The sequence below is a fragment of the Schistocerca gregaria genome, chromosome 1 (genome assembly GCF_023897955.1).
Source record: "Schistocerca gregaria isolate iqSchGreg1 chromosome 1, iqSchGreg1.2, whole genome shotgun sequence".
In the NCBI taxonomy this organism is placed as follows: Eukaryota; Metazoa; Arthropoda; class Insecta; order Orthoptera; family Acrididae; genus Schistocerca; species Schistocerca gregaria.
The window spans coordinates 1,158,444,362-1,158,465,002 of NC_064920.1; the positions used below are offsets into that span (position 1 = coordinate 1,158,444,362).

A 20,641-nucleotide genomic window follows, 5' to 3' on the forward strand; every position below is an offset into this window, starting at 1 on the left:
ATAATGCAATGACGATAATGAAGATTTGTATTGGTCCGGGACTCGAATCAAAATTTCTCACTTATCGCTAGCGCTCGCCTTACCATTTTTATTTTTCCCCCCAACATTTGGTCTAATCGGACGTTACGTGACACACCTTCAAGTACATCGCCGAATGCTTCACTCTGTACAGACGGCAGCCAACCCTCTGACCGAACACGACTCACGGCCGGAAGCAAACTTCCATCTTTCGTCAACCATGTGTCTAGAACTTGCACTCGTGAATCAATTATTTATACAGTATTCCCGGCCAGGGGAGACATTTTAGTTGAAATTCGCTCTCCGGGTGTCAGGGGATAAATACGATAATGCACTGGCGGTGTTGTTCCGAAGTACAAGGAAAAGTCCCTGCACGCATGTCCGAGAGAGCAGCTGAGAAGACCAGAAGATCATATTAAAAGACAGTTGATACGAGGATGAGTCCATTGAAAATCTTAAATATTTTTTAAATATTATTTACTGTGAAGAAGTGGTGCAAAGCAGTATCACTTTCTAACGTAATCTCCCCCACACTCAATGCAAGTCCTCCAGCGCTTACAAAGTGCATAAATTCCTTCAGAAAAAAATTCTTATGGTAGTCCGCGCAACCATTCATGCACCGCGTGGCCTACCTCTCCATCAAACGACGGAACTTCTTTCCTCCCACTGTGTCTTTTAGTGGTCCAAACATATGGGACAAGGTCTGGTGAGTATGGTGGATGAGGAAGACACTTAAAATGCAGGTCTGTGATTGTGCAACTGTTGTACGGGCAGTGTGCGGCCTTGCATTGCCATGTTGCAAAAAGACACTTGCTGACAGCCGTCCACGTCGCTTTGATTTGATTGCAGGCCACATGTGATTTTTTAGGAGGTCTTTTTATGATCCACTGGTCACAGTGTTTCAAAATGACGCCTTTTTCGTCCCAAAAGAGAGTCAGCATAACCTTACCTGCTGATGGTTCTGTTCGAAACATCTTTGGTTTTGGTGATGAGGAATGGCGCCATTCCTTGTTCGCTCTCTTCGTTTCCGGTTGGTGGAATTGAACCCAGGTTTCGTCCCTAGTAACGATTCTTGCAGGGAAGCTTTCTCCTTCTCGTTCGAAGTGCCGAAGAAGTTCTTCACAAGCATCAACATGTCGTCCTCTCATTTCAGGAGTCAGCTGCCGTGGCACCCATCTTGCAGGCACTTTGTCAAACTGGAGCACATCATGCACAGTGTAGTCTGCCGACCCATGACTAATCTGTAAGCATGCTGCAATGTCATTCAGTGTCACTCAGCGGTTTTACTTCACTATGGCTTCAACTGCTGCAGTGTTCTGTGGAGCCACAATTCGTTGTGCCTGACCGGGACGAGGAGCATCTTCCACTGAAGTCACACCATTTGCGAACTTCCTACTCCATTCATAGACTTGCTGCAGTGACACACATGCATCACCGTACTGAACCTTCATTCGTCGATGAATTTCAATTAATTTCACAGCTTCAATACGTAAAAACCGAATAACAGAACGCCATTCGTCCCTGGTGCAAGTCGCGAGTGGGGTGGCCATCTTTATACTGATGCTACAACCGTATATGTGCATCTGCACTATGCTGCCACCTAGAGGCCATTCTGCACGCTGTTTGTAGCACGCTTACCAACTTACAGGTAAAAGGCGCGAAATTTCTATTTGTTATTACAAATGTAAGGTTTTCATTTGACTCACCCTCGTACATACATGGACTTAATCATTTCTTCTTTCTAGGTGCTGTTATCAGCTAATAAGGTGTATTTAGTAATATCAATATTGACGAGCAAGCAGATGATAGGTCACCACTTTTTCTCATGTGACTGCACAAATAGATAGGTATAAGAAAGGACAGTCATGGCGGTCAGGGGAAATGCTTTTCTTGAAATTGTGCCTCTTCCAACGTAACATGACATTGTAAAATATGAAGTGTTGCAACAGCTGAATCGGAATTTTCCTCTCGATGTTACGTAACATTTTAAATAATGCCTCACAACCTCGTATTTCAAATGGAACGATGAGTTTTATGAACGGACGGATGATGTCGCGATGGGGTGCTCGTTAAATCAACTTATAGCGAAATTCTTTATAGAAAAATTCGAGGAGCAGGCAACGGAAACTGCGAACAAGACACCGAATATTCGGATCCGGTTCGTGGATGATACTTTTCTTTAGTGGCGGCATGGAAGGGAAGAACTGGGTCGTTTCACAAACGTCTAACTGGATCAGTCCGAAGATTCAGTTTACCATGGAGAAGGAGGCCGGGGGAAGATTAAATTTTCTTCTTGGGCTAGGTTTCAAGAAGGAAGATGGTAGCTTGGGCCACACAATTTACTGAAAACCCACGCACAAAGACCGTTACCTTCACAGGGATTCGAACCACCACACACGACAAATGCGAGGCATCATAAACACGTTGGCGGACGGAGCAAGGAAAATCTGAGAACCAGAGCGGCTTGAGGCAGACTTAAAATATCTCACCAGTCCACTGATCAAGAAGAGTTGTTCGTTCGCTGAAGTGAAAAGAGCGTTAACACCACCGCACGGAAATCATAGTGATACGCAGCCGCCGGTAAAATCGGAAGTTTTCCTACATTTCATTAAAGACGTCACTGACAGAATAGGAAAAATCTTGAATAAGCGAACGTCACGGAAGCTACAAACCCACCCGGAAGATACAAGATCACCTAAAATGCTCCCTAACCTCTGGGAGAAGCAAAGCATTTATAGGATTCTGTGTAGTTGTGGTTATGTGTACGTAAGTACTATAGAAAGGACTGTCAAAAATCGACTAGAAGAGTACAAATAACCGTGAAGGTCGGGCAACCACAGCTGAAGAACTTGTACGTTATGTGAAGGACAGTGAAAAAATTTTAAAATCAAAGATGGTAAAGTAGTTTATGTTAAACTGAGTGAAAAGTCAAATCCGTAATAGCTAGCTGTATGTTGTGTTTTTCCCTGTATGACACAATAACAGGTGTCACGGATTTGGACTTTCACCCAGTTTAACATAAACTACTTTACCATCTTTGATATTAAAAATTTTTTCATTGTCCTTCACATAACGTACAAGTTCTTCAGCTGTGGTTGCCCGACCTACACGGTTATTTGTACTCTTCTAGTCGATTTTTGACAGTCCTTTCTATAGTACTTACGTACACATAACCACAACTACACAGAATCCTATAAATGCTTTACTTCTCCCAGAGGTTAGGGAGCATTTTAGGTGATCTGAGGCTCCTTGTCACGGTCCGTGCGGCTTCCCCCGTCGGAGGTTCGAGTCCTCCCACGGGCATGAGTATGAGTGTGTGTTTAGTCCATATCGTAAGTTAGTCTAAGTTAGATTAAGTAGTGTGTAGGCTTAGGGACCGATGACATCGGCAGTTTGGTCCCATAAGACCTTACCACAAATTTTCAAATATTTAAATTTTTTTCTATCTCTGATTTAAAATTGTTTGATTGTTCTTTATATTATGGACCAGAAGACCACAAAGGCAATTGCAGAAGAGGGGAGACTGGCAGATAAGCTGTTGCACAACGTGCTTTCCAGCAGGGAGACCACAGCATTCATTTTGTAGGAGTAGTGGCAGCCACAAGCGGATACCGTGAGAGGCCACCGGATACCAGAGAGGCCATAGAGATTGTAAAACACCGCAGGAATTTCAGTAGGAAGGAGGAGGGAGTGAAACTGAATGACATCTGGATTCTGGTGCTGAAGGTGGGACCTGTTTTACACCGTGGGGTAATAGCAACAGCGGAAGACGGCAATCGATAACGGCCAATTAAGCTCGCTTATGGAAAACATAAGATGAACATCAACAAAAGCAAAACGACGATAATGGAATGTAGACGAATTAAATCGGGTGATGCTCTGTGAATTAGATTAAGAAATGAGAGGCTAAAAGTAGTAGATGAGTTTTGCTATTTGGGGAACAAAATAACTGATGATGGTCGAAGTAGAGACGATATAAAATGTAGACTGGCAATGGCAACGAAAGCGTTTTAGAAGAAGAGAAAATTCTTAACATCGAGTATAGAGTAAGTGTCAGGAAATCGTTTCTGAAAGTATTTGTATGGACTGTAGCCATGAATGGAAGTGAAACATGGACGATAAATAGTGTGGACAAGAAGAGAATAGAAGCTTTCGAAATGTGGTACTACAGAAGGATGCTGAAGATTAGATGGGTAGATCACATAACTAATGAAGAGGTATTGAATATAACTGGAGAGACGAGAAATGTGTGGCACAACTTGACCAGAAGAAGAGATCGGTTGGTAGGGCATATTCTGCGGCATCAAAGGATCACCAGTATAGTATTGGAGGGCAGTGTGGAGGGTAAAAATCGTAGAGGGAGACCAAGATATGAATACACTAAACAGATTCAGAAGGATGTAGGTTGAAGTAGGTACTGGGAGATGAAGAAGCTTGCACAGGATAGAGTAGCATGGAGAGCTGCATCAAACCAGTCTCAGGACTGAAGACCACAACAACAACATGGAAAACATGTGGCGTCACGCCACTGAGCGGAAGCGTAATGATGCTGAAGTCAGAAACGAGCCAGGGTTTGAATCGGACACTGAAAGAAGCTACGATCTCCTTGAAAATGTTCCTCGCAGATGGGGACGAAACGTTGGGCTTTAAGGTGAAAGCCATTCGACCACGGAGTAATAGCCCGGATCAGTTTATGAATTACAGCTTGACATTATATGCAGCCTTAGGTTACTGCACCTACACTCAGAACACAGAAGCACAAAATACTGGTGCAGTCTGGCTACCCTGTGAGATGTAGTTTGGGCTCTGATCTTCTCCCAGCGCTGGTTTATGTTGTCTTTTGTGTACACTCGCGGATCCTTGCCACGTTATAGTGTCCGCAATGCAGATGAATTCATCGCATTTACCAGAAACTGTTGCAGCTTGTAGTGAAACAAATAAAAATTAAATTTATTTATTATATTGAAAAGAGAAAAAGTTATGGAAATGGAACTTTAACTTTAGAACTTTTGAAAGGCTTTTTTTTATGAACTGTATTTACCGGCTTGAATGAGGACAAATTTAGTGCTGCGTGAAATTTGCCAGTAAAAAAATTAAAATTCCGATTAATTATATTTTTGAATCCTATGTCATTGTAGATTTAATCATAGTGTTACATCTACATCTACATACATGCTCCGCAAGCCACCTGACGGTGTGTGGCGGAGGGTACCTTGAGTACCTCTATAGGTTCTCCCTTCTATTCCAGTCTCGTATAGTACGTGGAAAGAAAGATTGTCGGTATGCGTCTGTGTGGGCTCTAATCTCTCTGGTTTTATCCTCATGGTCTCTTCGCGAGATATACATAGGAGGGAAGGTATGTTCTCGAAACTTCAACAAAAGCTACTGAACGTCTATCTTGCAGAATCTTCCACTAGAGTTTATCTATCATCACCGTAACGCTTTCGCGATTACTAAATGATCCTGCAACGAAGCGCGCTGCTCTCCCTCGGATCCTCTCTGTCTCTTCAATCAACCCTATATGGTACGGATCCTACACTGCTGAGCAGTATTCAAGCAGTGGGCGAACAAGCGTACTGTAACCTTCTTTCTTTGTTTTCGGATTGCATTTCCTTAGGATTCTTCCAATGAATCTCAGTCTGGCATCTGCTTTACCGACGATCAACTTTATATGATCATTCCATTTTAAATCACTCCTAATGAGTACTCCCAGATAATTTATGGAATTAACTGCTTCCAGTTGCTGACGTGCTATATAGTAGCTAAATGATAAGAGATCTTTCTTTCTTTGTATTCGCAACACATTACACTTGTCTACATTGAGATTCAATTGCCATTCCCTGCACCATGCGTCAATTCGCTGCAGATCCTCCTGCATTACAGTACAATTTTCCATTGTTACAACCTCTCGATGTACCACAGCATCATCCGCAAAAAGCCTCAGTGTACTTCCGATGTCATCCACAAGGTCATTTATGTATATTGTGAATAGTTCTCATCTTAGACGTAGAAATAGTCCTTCTGGGCCGGCCGAAGTGGCCGAGCGGTTCTAGGCGCTACAGTCTGGAACCGCCTGACTACTACGGCCGCAGGTTCGAATCCTGCCTGGGGCATGGATGTGTGTGATGTCCTTAGGTTAGTTAGGTTTAAGTAGTTCTAAGTTCTAGGGGACTGATGACCTTAGAAGTTAAGTCCCCTAGTGCTGAGAGCCATTTGAACCATTTTTTAGTCCTTCTGCCACAATATTAATTCATTAGTCGCCATCGATGTTCTTCTCTTTGTTGACAGTGTGTATCTTCCTAAGTCGGCATCGGTTTACTTCGCAAAGACGGTAGAAACCAAGGAATACAATGCTACGTCGCTTTAAATAATCCTCGTAAAACTTCGATACTTCTCACTTTTTCTTTATTCACAAGACAATAAGACTTGCTCTCAGAATGAGATATTCACTCTGCAGCGGAGTGTGCGCTGATATGAAACTTCCTGGCACATTAAAACTGTGTGCCGGACCGAGACTCGAACACGGGACCTTTGCCTTTCGCGGGCAAGTGCTCTACCAAAATGAGCTACCCAAGCACGACTCATGCCCCGTCCTCACAGCTTTACTTCTGCCAGTACCTCGTCTCCTACCTTCCGCAATATCCTTTCTTTCAGGAGTGCTAGTTCCCCAAAGTCCACAAGGGAGCTTCTGTAAAGTCTGGAAGGTAGGAGACGAGGTACTGGCAGAAGTACCACACACCGTCAGGTGGCTTGCGGAGTACGGATGTAGATGTAGAAGTAAAGCTGTGAGGACGAGGCGTGAGTCGTGCCCGCGAAAGGCAATGGTCCCGAGTTCGAGTCTCGGTCCGGCAAACAGTTTTAATCTGCCAGGAAGTTTCAAGACTTGCTCTGCTCGTCGCACAAACCATAAATACTAACAAGATGGATGCCTTTTGCACACACCAGAAGTTACGTCCATCCCCTAGGTAACATTCGAAAGTGTATCTTAACTCTTTCTTGAATATGAAACAAACGAGAATCTATATGAACATTACAGAGATTATATTGTGCATCCCTCTCAATTTAATCTTTGGTGCAGCCTTTAAGGCAGGGCTTCCCAACGTGTGGTCCGCGGACCCCTCAGGGGTCCGCCGGCTCTTTCTAGGGGGTCCGCAGCCACCTTTCACCAAATCTTGTAAAATAATGAATAAAATTATTGAATAAAAAAATGATCAAATTCATCACTTTTTTTCGTGTGAAAAACCTGTGCACTTTTACTTCTAGTCGTATTCGCAAGCAGCCTTTGCGGTTCCTAAGTGAGAACGCATACACAGTTTATTGCCGGAGAATGCGGCTCCTCTGATCCACTGTTTCGCAACAATACGGGGGTCGTTTGTGCGCCGGCTCACGGCGCTAGATGAGCTGAAACTTTTACGGATGAGCGGAGCGAGCTTTTTCGACCAATCACAGCGCTCGCCGGCACGTATGCGGCCCCAGGCATCATTAAATGTTAAACTTGCTTTGGCAGTGCACTAGCTATTTCATAAGTCGATTTTTGACCTTCAAGTTGTTTTCATTCATCTGTAAACCAAAGACTATTGATATTTCGGGGGGAGGGGAGGGGGGGGGGGGTCATTGGGAACATGGCTTTCACTCTGAAACTTTAAGTTACTGGGCTCTTGACTGACTAGGGGTCCGCCATGGATTTTCGACTGAAGAAGGGGTCCGCCAGCTGAAGAGGTTGGGAATCCCTGCTTTAAGGTACTGTATGTCTCCGAGTCGGAATGTGAAATTACAAGGTACATCATCTGACGAGCAGGGATCTCGAGTGACATCGACTAGAGTGGGCTGTTCCAGGCCATGAGAAACACCAGTAAACGTGTTTGCTTGTTTTTATTTTTTATTTTTTAGTGTGTGCTGAGACGTTTGTTTGTGGTCAGTGTTGCAGGATGGCAGAGGAGGAGGCGCCGCCCCGGGTGGTGTCCGTCCGGAGATACGAAGTGGGCGCGCCCGCCAACGCCTCCACAGACCTGGTGAGTCAGCGCTGCGTGCGGCACAGTTCGCGGACCAGAAGAAGGAAACTCCGCGTAGGGTTTGCCACGTCCGAGAACAGAACATCCGGCCTCGACGTTATACACTCCTGGAAATGGAAAAAAGAATACATTGATACCGGTGGGTCAGACCCACCATACTTGCTCCGGACACTGCGAGAGGGCTGTACAAGCAATGATCACACGCACGGCACAGCGGACACACCAGGAACCGCGGTGTTGGCCGTCGAATGGCGCTAGCTGCGCACCATTTGTGCACCGCCGCCGTCAGTGTCAGCCAGTTTGCCGTGGCATACGGAGCTCCATCGCAGTCTTTAACACTGGTAGCATGCCGCGACAGCGTGGACGTGAACCGTATGTGCAGTTGACGGACTTTGAGCGAGGGCGTATAGTGGGCATGCGGGAGGCCGGGTGGACGTACCGCCGAATTGCTCAACACGTGGGGCGTGAGGTCTCCACAGTACATCGATGTTGTCGCCAGTGGTCGGCAGAAGGTCCACGTGCCCGTCGACCTGGGACCGGGCCGCAGCGACGCACGGATGCACGCCAAGACAGTAGGATCCTACGCAGTGCCGTAGGGGACCGCACCGCCACTTCGCAGCAAATTAGGGACACTGCTGCTCCTGGGGTATCGGCGAGGACCATTCGCAACCGTCTCCATGAAGCTGGGCTACGGTCCCGCACACCGTTAGGCCGTCTTCCGCTCACGCCCCAACATCGTGCAGCCCGCCTCCAGTGGTGTCGCGACAGGCGTGAATGGAGGGACGAATGGAGACGTGTCGTCTTCAGCGATGAGAGTCGCTTCTGCCTTGGTGCCAATGATGGTCGTATGCGTTTCTGGCACCGTGCAGGTGAGCGCCACAATCAGGACTGCATACGACCGAGGCACACAGGGCCAACACCCGGCATCATGGTGTGGGGAGCGATCTCCTACACTGGCCGTACACCTCTGGTGATCGTCGAGGGGACACTGAATAGTGCACGGTACATCCAAACCGTCATCGAACCCATCGTTCTACCATTCCTAGACCGGCAAGGGAACTTGCTGTTCCAACAGGACAATGCACGTCCGCATGTATCCCGTGCCACCCAACGTGCTCTAGAAAGTGTAAGTCAACTACCCTGGCCAGCTAGATCTCCGGATCTGTCCCCCATTGAGCATGTTTGGGACTGGATGAAGCGTCGTCTCACGCGGTCTGCACGTCCAGCACGAACGCTGGTCCAACTGAGGCGCCAGGTGGAAATGGCATGGCAAGCCGTTCCACAGGACTACATCCAGCATCTCTACGATCGTCTCCATGGGAGAATAGCAGCCTGCATTGCTGCGAAAGGTGGATGTACACTGTACTAGTGCCGACATTGTGCATGCTCTGTTGCCTGTGTCTATGTGCCTGTGGTTCTGTCAGTGTGATCATGTGATGTATCTGACCCCAGGAATGTGTCAATAAAGTTTCCCCTTCCTGGGACAATGAATTCACGGTGTTCTTATTTCAATTTCCAGGAGTGTATTTAGTTGGCCACTTTGTGGTAAAAGCAGAGACATAATCAATTAGGTATTCTCAGTCGTTTATTAAGGGGGGTAGGACGTTGTAATATTGATGCATTAATTTGTTCTGGAAGGGGTGCTGATATTCAAGACAATAAAAGCGGGTTAAAAGCCGTGAGCTATCTGGGGAAGTTAACCTTTTATAATCTTTTAATAGTCGTCTTACGACAACCGGTGATATATATATAAATATAGATTTTAAATGAAAAGAAATAAATTAATTTACCTTTGGACATTTATTTTAACATTGATCATTGTTCCGTTAAAATTTCAGCATACTACACTTCATTCATAACAAAACTGGTGCCTTATTTAGGATTGTGAAAATGTGAGTTTGTAATCGTACGGAACACATCAAATATGGAGCCAAGATTGGGAGACTGCATATAACACTGCATTCATAAAATAACACACGAAGGACGTTGAAACAAATGCAAGAGGAAATTAACCACAACCAACCGATTCAATTTTCACCCAAAGAAGTTACGCTCGTAGCGCAATCCTGTCCGTCATGAAATTACCACGCACTGGTATATTAAATTCATACTAACTCTCTGTGAAACCTTCCCGAAAAGAATAGCTGAGGGCTACTTTGATGATTACACCACATGCTTCGCGTGGTCAACTTGGTTTACACAAAGAGCGTAACTCCACAATTATTTTGATAATTACAATAAATTACATCGAAACACAAATTACACAAGAAAAACCTCGAACTGGTTACTATCGTCTTACTATTAACCTGACGGGTCAAACAATTGTATAAGCACGTGGTACTGGTCTCACAAAGTACACCCCACGTGAGTTGAACATAAAGAAAAGTTGCTATATTGAAAAATATTGTCAAGACGAGACGTTATAATCTCACGCACATTCGCATTTAAGATTGATGATCTTAGTTAGAGTTACGGATCATCCACACCTGGTTCCACTTTTCCCACAAAGTAGTGACAAAGCAACTACTGGAAGATATTCTGAATTTCACACTCGAATTACACTGGGTTGCAATTTAAGATAACATTAGATATTTTAGATCTAAACCTGAAATAAAGGTGATTAAATTTTCAGTTAGGCTGAACTTAAGATCTTGCCACTTCAGACGCTCGCCGCGGACAGACTGCTTGGGCCCTTACCGAGAGTGCTTAACAGATACAAAAGAAAGTGACCAGAGAGGCAGCTTCCTATACCAACATGACAAGGGACCACACTAAGAATAGACCATACTAAGAATAGAAACCTCTTTGCTTTTAGAAAGCCTAACTTCCTGTTCCGTCGTTGGTCCTACTGTTCTTTAGCAGACAGGCTTGTCTGCTACCATCGAGCATGCAACTAGAAATACATTTGCTCATTCATCCTTTAACACAGAAGGGAAGGGGGATGACAGTATCTTATCATATACAGTATATAAAAGAAAGCGGATGTAGGTTCCGTATGAGACTGTGTGACATGAATTACATAGAAACTGTGTTTTAAAGTGTAGTTGTGTGACAGACCGTCCTTGATTATGTGCCAAAGTAACACGTTCCACTGCTCAATCTCCTCCTAGATAGTCTTAAACACCACAGTAAATTTAGAAGTGGAATGTACGCCGTAAATGACAACAGTTTAAAAAAAAATTAACATGTAAGGAATCCAACAGAGACCTTTCAACGTCCAGCGGGCCGACTTGGAGCAGGATAGTCACCACAGCACATTTTAATTTCTACTGTCTATACTATTACAAATAAATTCATAAAACTGTGTCACCATGACCAGGAAGGTTTGAGGACTCACACTCATTGCAGTGCAAGTTCCAAAGTAGCAAAGTACCTTTTTTTACATGTGAAATTTCATCATTTTTTCACTTATTACTGGCTGCATTTGTTGCTATTGGTACACTTTTCTTCCTAATTAAGACAGATTCTTCGATGAATTTTTCATAGCATACAAAGAGTAGTTACAGGTGTACGAAACTCTAGAATTTTCCAAATCTATTAAAAAACGGTGGAAAAATTGAGATAATTAAGTATAAAACTTGAGTTTTTTCTAAACATGAAGTTTAAAATGTAACAGTTCATTCATTTGGTCATAAATTAAATAACTTCTAGACTTCCAATCACCTGTACCTATGGTTTGTACGCTGTACAAAAGTCATGGAAGAATCTCTCTTACTTAGGAAGAAAAGTATACTTATAGCAACAAATGCAGCCAGTAGTAAGTGAAAAAATGATGTAATTTCACATGTAAAAAAAAAGGTGTTATCTTACGTTTTTGAGCTTCCACTGCTATGAGTATGAATCCTGAAACTTTCCTGGTCATGCTGCTAAGGTTGTATGAATTTATTTGTAAAAATATAGACAGTGGAAAATAAAATGTCGTGTGGTGCCTCTCCTACTCCAAGTCGGCTCGTTTGACGTCCTACCCCCCTTAAGTGTCAGTTACAGTACATTTTTTGCTAAATTACCCTTGAATGTGATTAAACTAAGAAACAGTCAGTAAACAGCCTTTTAACTTGGCAGTTATGACAGCAAGTAGGTGTTCAGTCTTTTTAATTGTTCAGGTTTCTTCCTACTTAAGATAATATTCGGTCAAAGTAAATAAAAAGCTCTTCATTGAACAGAATACACAGTTATCATTTCTTCTGATTCTGTAAACGAAAAGGTATTCAATAAGTTGTGTCACTTCAACTGAAATAATAAAGAAAGAACAATAATCTGTATCTAAGTATTAATATTTCTCATTTGAACCCATTTATTCAAGAACGTTACTTTTCTTGCAAATCATTTCCTGGAACAGTTGACAGGATAATTTTCGATTACACAACAATAACATCGTCTTTGTGATTGAGTCGGTTTGCAGTTTATTGCGTTCTTTTGTTCACTGGGCATTTATGAAAGAGAACACCCTTTCGACGTAAGCGGTATGATCTGGAACTGTAAACTAGTTTTATGCTTATTTCAGTGATTCCTAATAAAATTCAATTATGCTGTGTTTTCAAGTACGATGTACACTCTACACATGCCAAAAGCTTTTTAAATTTACTTTCATACAATTTTATAATTTACTTTCATACAAGTTTACATTTTTCTAGACATATCTATAGTTCCTGCTGCGTGTTCCTTGGTTCGGAACATCAGCTAATACCATCCGCTTAAAGTGCTTTAATCCGGCTCTAATTTCACATGTCCAGAATACTAAGTGTCAACGGCCTTGCCGCAGTGATAACACAGGTTCTCGTCAGATCACCGAAGTTAAGCGCTGTCGGGCTGGGCTAGCACTTGGATGGGTGACCGTCCAGTCTGGCGATCACTGTTGGCAAGCGGGGTGCACTCAGCCCTTGTGAGGCAACCTTAGGAACTACTTCACTTAGAAGTAGCAGCTCCGGTCTCGTAGACTGACATACGACCGGGAGAGCGGTGTGCTGACCAAATGCCCCTCCATATCCACACCCAGTGACGCCTGTGGCTGAGGATGACACGGCGGCTGGTCGGTACCGTTGGGTCTCCGTGGCCTGTTCGGACTGAGAGAATACTAAGTAGTCTTTGCCTATTATGTATGTAACTAATTGAAACACGCAGCTGCCGGCAGGTGTTGTTGATGTATCTCGATGGCGACAGCTGAACATGTGTGCCCCGACCGGGATTCGAACCCGGGATCTCCTGCTTACATGGCAGACGCTCTGTCCATCTGAGCCACATAGGACACAGATGAATAGCACGACGGCAGGGACTTATCAATTGCAATGTTCCCGTGAGACCCACATTCCCAACTGTCCAAAATCACCCTCAGCTGCCGACAGGTGTTGTTAATATACCTCGATGGGGAGTGCTGAAAATGTGCCGCGGCCGGGACTCAAACCCGGGATCTCCTGCGTACATGGCTGACACTCCGTCCATCTGAGCCACCGAGGACACAGATGAATAGCACGCCTGCAATGACTTATCGATTGCAATCTTCCCATGAGACCCACATTCCCAACTTTCCAAAATCACGGGAAGCGTGCAAGGGATAAGTCATTGCAGACGTGCTATTCATCTGTGTCCTCGGTGGCTCAGATGGACAGAGCGTCAGCCATGTAAGCAGGAGATCCCGGGTTTGAGTCCCGGCCGCGGCACACATTTTCAGCTGTCCCCATCGAGGTATATCATCAACACCTGTCGGCAGCTGAGCGTTTCAATTAATTATCATTTATTCTAGAGAAGCTGCACGGTCATCAATGTTATCTGCTCTTTCGAGAACAGTTACCATCTTCATATATGATTATGTATGTATTGTTTATGTTCACTCTAAATCTTCTGATTGTTAAAAATTGGAAATTGGTAAGGACTACGGTACCAAATTGCTGAGGTCATCGGTCCTTAGGCTTACGCGCTACGTAATCTAACTTAAACTGATTTAACGCTAAGGACAACACACACACACATGCCAGAGGGAGGACTCGAACCTCCGACGTGGGGAGCTGCGAGAACCGTGATAAGACAGCACGGCTATCCCGCGCGGCTCTGATAATGAGGTATCTCTGATAATTGTTTTAAAATTACGAGAACTTTGATTGGTTATTCACGTCATTGACTTGGGAGGCCTTCGTTGTGCATTGTCTGCTTCGTCATTAAAAGGACTAACAAAACAGACAGGTTGAACTTTTATATATTCACGTATTTACGTTGTCAAATAGACGATTTGTTACGTTAAAATGTGTGGATAAATATCCTAGTTCAAGATTCCTAAACGGCTTTATTGTTAACTATATACGCCATGTCAGGCTAAGGGGATTGCAGAAAACTGCTTGACAACTGAAGTAGGCTCGTAATTTAGCTAAAAGCAGTAAGCAGTAAAGGAATTTTGGCGATCTTGATATGGGACTTTTATATCCACTTTTTTATATACATTGAGCCGGGAACGATCGCGTAGTAGCCAGACGCTTGGTAACCCTAACACAGCGAGCTTTGGGCGTCTGGCTATGACTGAAACGAGTCTTAAGGCGCTCTAGCGCGGGATGTGAAATCAACCATGTACGTGGAAGCGAACGTGCTCGCGGTGTGGACGGTGAGCGCTCAGCGACCATCACAGGAAACCTGCTCGCTTTCCTTATCTGGTGATATCAGGTGTTCCCCAGGGAAGCGTCCTGGGACCTCTACTGTTCCTGATCTATATAAATGACCTGGGTGACAATCTGAGCAGTTCTCTTAGGTTGTTCGCAGATGATGCTGTAATTTACCGTCTAGTAAGGTCATCCGAAGACCAGTATCAGCTGCAAAGCGATTTAGAAAAGATTGCTGTATGGTGTGTCAGGTGGCAGTTGACGCTAAATAACGAAAAGTGTGAGATGATCCACATGAGTTCCAAAAGAAATCCGTTGGAATTCGATTACTCGATAAATAGTACAATTCTCAAGGCTGTCAATTCAACTAAGTACCTGGGTGTTAAAATTACGAACAACTTCAGTTGGAAGGACCACATAGATAACATTGTGGGGAAGGCGAGTCAAAGGCTGCGTTTCATTGGCAGGACACTTAGAAGATGCAACAAGTCCACTAAAGAGACAGCTTACACTACACTCGTTCGTCCTGTGTTAGAATATTGCTGCGCGGTGTGGGATCCTTACCAGGTGGGATTGACGGAGGACATCGAAAGGGTGCAAAAAAGGGCAGCTCGTTTTGTATTATCGCGTTATAGGGGAGAGAGTGTGGCAGATATGATACACGAGTTGGGATGGAAGTCATTACAGCATAGACGTTTTTCGTCGCGGCGAGACCTTTTTACGAAATTTCCGTCACCAACGTTCTCTTCCGAATGCGAAAATATTTTGTTGAGCCCAACCTACATAGGTAGGAATGATCATCCAAATAAAATAAGAGAAATCAGAGCTCGAACAGAAAGGTTTAGGTGTTCGTTTTTCCCGCTCGCTGTTCGGGAGTGGAATAGTAGAGAGATAGTATGATTGTGGTTCAATGAACCCTCTGCCAACCACTTAAATGTGAATTGCAGAGTAGTCATGTAGATGTAGATGTAGATGTAGATGGCAACGCACACTCAGCGGCAATTCGGCTACGACAGGCCCACCACACACATTTTACCATCGAAAATGCAAACGCGTGAATTAGCTGCGTTAACCTCGTTAGAGATATCCGAATACGTCGGAGCAATATCCGAACAATGTTGCGGGCAACTGAGTGACTGTTAATACAGTATAACACAAGTGTATATACACAGGCGTTCCCCAAGGAAGTGTTAGATTGTTTGCAGATGATGCTGTCATTTATCGTCTGGTAAACTCATCAGATGATCAAAACGACTTGCAAAATGATTTAGATAAGATATCTGTGTGATGTGAAAAGTGGCAAAAGACCCTGAATAAAGGAAAGTGTGAAGTTATTCACATTTTCGATTACGCGATAAGTCTCACAAATCTGAAGGCTGTAAATTCAACTAAATACTTAGGTATTACAATTACAAATAACCTAAATGGGAACGATCACATAGGCAATATTGTGGGTAGAGCAAAACAAAGACTGCGATTCATTGGCAGAACACTTAGAAGGTGCAACAGGTCTACTAAAGAGACTGCTTTCACCACGCTAGTCCGCCATATCCTGGAGTATTGCTGTGCGGTGTGGAATCCGCATCACGTGGGACTGACGGCTGACATCGAAAAGGTACAAAGTAGGGCAGCTCGTTTTGTATTACCTCGAAATAGGGGAGATAGTGTCACAGAAATGATACGTGAATTGGATTGGCAATCATTAAAACAAAGGCGTTTTTCTTTGCGACGAGATCTTCTCAAGAAATTTCAAACGCCAGTTTTCTCCTCCGATTGCGAGAACATTCTGTTTGCACCCACCTACATGGGGAGAAATGATCATCTCGATACAATAAGAGGAATCAGGGCTCGCACAGAAAAATGTAGGTGCTCGTTTTTCCCGCGCGCCGTTCGAGAGTGGAACGGTAGAGAGACAGCTTGAAGGTGGTTTACTGAACTCTCTGCCAGGCACTTTATTGTGAATAGCAGAGTAATGACGTAGATGTAGATGTTACAATCTTTAAAACAGAAAACTGAATGTGAAGTCCGATAGTCCGCAACTACGGTATTAATTGAAGTCGATTAGAGACTAACACAACCGGTTTCGCAACTTTTAAGTTGCATCTTCTGGTGTTTATAATACTGTGTCGCGTGGTGTAGGGAGCAGAATGACAGTTGGCGTGGCTAGGCAAATTTCTCAGGCTTCTTCAATTGGTAAAATCACCGTCAACGACGAATGTCCTGTAGGAAACTGACACATTTATGCGTATTTGTCACGAACATAATAATAATCATAGAGGTTGTTAAGCTACAGGTCGCCTGCACACCGCTCCCAAAATGAATAATTAGACTTTCATAAAAAAAGGTTTTCGATCAGATTACAGGTTGTTGTTTGTTGTTGTGGCCTTCAGTACTGAGACTGGTTTCATGCAGCTCTCCGTGGTACTCTATCCTGTGCAAGGTTCTTCACCTCCCAGTGCCTACTGCAACCTACATCCTTCTGAATCTGTTTAGTGTATTCATCTATTGGTCTCCCTCTACGATTTTTACCCTCCACGCTGCCCTCCAATACTCAATTGGTAATCCCTTGATGCCTCAGAACATGTCCTACCAACCGATCCCTTCTTCTGGTCAAGTTGTGCCACAAACTTCTCTTCTCCCCAATTCTATTCAATACCTCCTCATTAGTTATCTGATCTACCCATCTAAACATCAGCATTCTTCTGTAGCACCATATTTCGAAAGCTTCTATTCTCTTCTTGTCCAAACTAGTTATCGCCCATGTTTCACTTCCCTGCCTGCCTACACTCCATACAAATACTTTCAGAAACGACTTCCTGAAACTTAATTCTATATTCGATGTTAACAAATTTCTCTTCTTCAGAAACGCTTGCCTTGCCATTGCCAGTCTACATTTTATATCCTCTCTACTTCGACCATCATAAGTTATTTTGCTCCCGAAATAGCAAAACTCCTTTACTACTTTAAGTGTCTCATTTTCTAATCTAATTCCCTCAGCATCACCCAACTTAATTCGACTAAATTCCATTAGCCTCGTTTTGCTTTTGTTGATGTTCATCTTATATCCTCCTTTCAAGACACTGTCCATTCCGTTCAACTGCTCTTCCAGGTCCTTTGCTGTCTCTGACAGAATTACAATGTCGTCGGCGACCTCAAAGTTTTTATTTCTTCTCCATGGATTTCAATAACTACTCCAAATTTATCTTTTGTTTCCTTTACAGCTTGCTAAATATACAGATTGAATAACATTTGGGAGAGGCTACAACTCTGTTTCACTCAGTTACCAACCATTGTTCCCCTTTCATGCCCCTCGACTCTTATAACTGCCATCTGGTTTCTGTACAAATTGTAAATAGCCTTTCACTCCCTGTATTTTACCCCGCCACCTTCAGAATTTGAAAGACTGTATTACAGTCAACGCTGTCAAAAGCTTTCTCTAAGTCTACAAATGCTAGAAACGTAGGTTTGCCTTTCCTTAATCTTTCTTCTAAGATAAGTCGTAGGGTCAGTATTGCCTCCCGTGTTCCAATATTTCTACGGAATTCAAACAGATTTTCCCCGAGGCCAGCTTCTACCAGTTTTCCCATTCGTGTTAGTATTTTGCAGCTGTGACTTATTAAACTGATAGTTCGTAATTTTCACATCTGTCAACACCTGCTTTCTTTGGGATTGGAATTATTATATTCTTCTTGAAGTCCGAGGGTATTTGGCCTGTCTCATACATCTTGCTCACCGGATGGTACAGTTCTGTCAGAACTGGCTCTCCCAAGGCCGTCAGTAGTTCCAATGGAATGTTGTCTACTCCGGGGGCCTTGTTTCGACTCAGGTCTTTCAGTGCTCATCTAAACATTCATGGTGGTGTCTGTTTGTTCTATATCGTGTCTCTCTACCACATCCGCGCAAGGACGCTCTGAGCGTGTTTTTTAGGGAATTGACTATTTTGAACCTGGGACCCGTTGCTGGTAATGAAACGCAAGAACACACATGACATTTAGAATTCAGAAGAGTTCAGTGAGACTAGCGATGATACAACCAAATACTTAATGATTTCAGAGTCAGCTCCACTGCACTTCCTGTAATAGAATCTTAATACTAACTAAATTTAGTGGAAGGGGTTCAAGGCTTTCCTATTTTTAGTTAGCTGGTAAAATAACGTCGAAAAAGCAGTCACCTTTACCATTGGAAATTTTATTCTACTCACAAAACATTGTTTATAAATTGCACTATTGATAAAAGGAAGTGTTTTAATACAGGATGGAAAAACCAACTGCGTTCAACAAAAATGTGAACGAATATTCCCTGAATGGGTTTCCAAGTTCTACAATGGATCGAAGGATGACCTATGCCATATAACATCTATAATCTAGGTTTAATTTAAGTTTCACAAAAGAGAAAACTATCAAAATGGTCTACAGTGACCCTCAATTATCTTCAATTACTTATCTAACTTGTCGTAAATTACAGTGGCTGATGTGGCTTCTCAATAACTACATAACAAAAAAATCCTCGCGTTTCAGATTTTTACTTCAAGTGGCAAATGTGAACACCATGAGCTTTAATTGACGATCGACACTCGTATTACGCAAAAAGGGGGTGTAACAGATGAGACTTCTGCCGTTCTGAGTGAAGCTTTATGCGCTGTTATGCGGCATCGCGTGCGTTCGTTCATTACCTTGTCGATGTTCGTCAGGGGGACGGCGGCCGGCGCAGCAGCCATCCAGCTCGCCGTCTCGGAACTAACTCTCTCCTAACTTCTCCTTACTACAGTTTACCGAAGTTGGTTTAAAAAACCTATCTGGCTGTGTTTTCATCCGACCAATCAGAGTCTCAATGTTAACCTTAAGCTCCGCCTACAAAAATTCTCTCTATCCAATGACAAATGTTATTCTTTTCGTGGTGGGGCAATGTTTTTAAAGTTTGCAACGTAACAGAGACACGAAAAAGTCTCACGCTAAAACTTGCGGGTTGTGTGGCCCTGGTGGTTAGCTGGCGACGTGGGTGTCCAGTCCATCCCTTATCGCAGGGCCTTCTAGCTTAACACGGTTCTGTTCTCGGCTTCTGTTCTCGTTTCTCCCCTCGGAACTGCGTCGGTCTCACGGTGGGAAGGTGCGACATGCATTTAGGCATTCTTGTGTTAGCTCGTGGTGTTCCATTTGCTCACTCATTATTCGTATTACTTTGGTTAATTTAATGTCACGATTTATTCGGAGCTATGTGATACCTTTTAGTATCTCCAGGATTCTTCCATGTATTCTTGAACCAAGTGTTAGCTATGATTAAGTTATGCTCTGTGCAAAATTCTACCAGATGGCTTCTTCTTTCATTTCTTACCCCCAATCCATATTCACCTATGTTTCCTTCTCTCCCTTTTCCTACTCTCGAATTCCATTCACCCATGACTATTAAATTTTCGTCTCCCTTCACTACCTGAATAATTTCTTTTATCTCATTATACATTTCATCAATTTCTTCATCATCTGCAGAGCTAGTTGGCACATAAACTTGTACTACTGTGTTAGGCGTGGGCTTCGTGTCTATCTTGGACACAATAATGCGTTCACTATGCTGTTTGTAATGGCTTACCCGCACTCCTATTTTTTGTTTGTTTGTTCATTATTAAACTTACTCCGGCTTTACCCCTATTTTGTATTTTTAACCCAGTATTAACCTGACCAAAAGTCTTGTTCCTCCTGCCACCGAACTTCACTAATTCCCACTGTATCTAACTTTAACTTATCTATTTCTCTTTTTAAATTTTCTAACCTTCCTTCCCGATTAAGGGATCTGACATTCCACGCTCCGATCCGTAGAATGATAGTTTTCCTTCTCCTGATAACGACATCTTCTTGAGTAGTCCCTGCCCGGAGATCCGAATGGGGGACTATTTTACCTCAGGAATATTTTACCCAAGAGGACGCCATCATCATTTAACCATACAGTAAAGCTGTGTGCCCTGTGGGTATAAATTACAGTTGTAGTTTCCCCTTGCTTTCAGCCGTTTGTAGTACCAGCACAGCAAGGCGGTTT

The 20,641-nt window shown here is 43.5% G+C and overlaps 1 protein-coding gene across 1 annotated transcript in view; it reads left to right on the forward strand.

The window, feature by feature from the left end:
- LOC126284072 (serine/arginine repetitive matrix protein 2) overlaps window positions 1-20,641 on the forward strand; it is a 1,302,087-nt gene that overhangs the window by 421,912 nt on the left and 859,534 nt on the right. The window contains exon 2 of the mRNA XM_049982713.1: window positions 7,946-8,030. Coding sequence (XP_049838670.1) covers window positions 7,947-8,030 — 84 coding nt within the window. The 5' untranslated portion in view covers window position 7,946. The remainder of the gene's footprint in view (window positions 1-7,945; window positions 8,031-20,641) is intronic.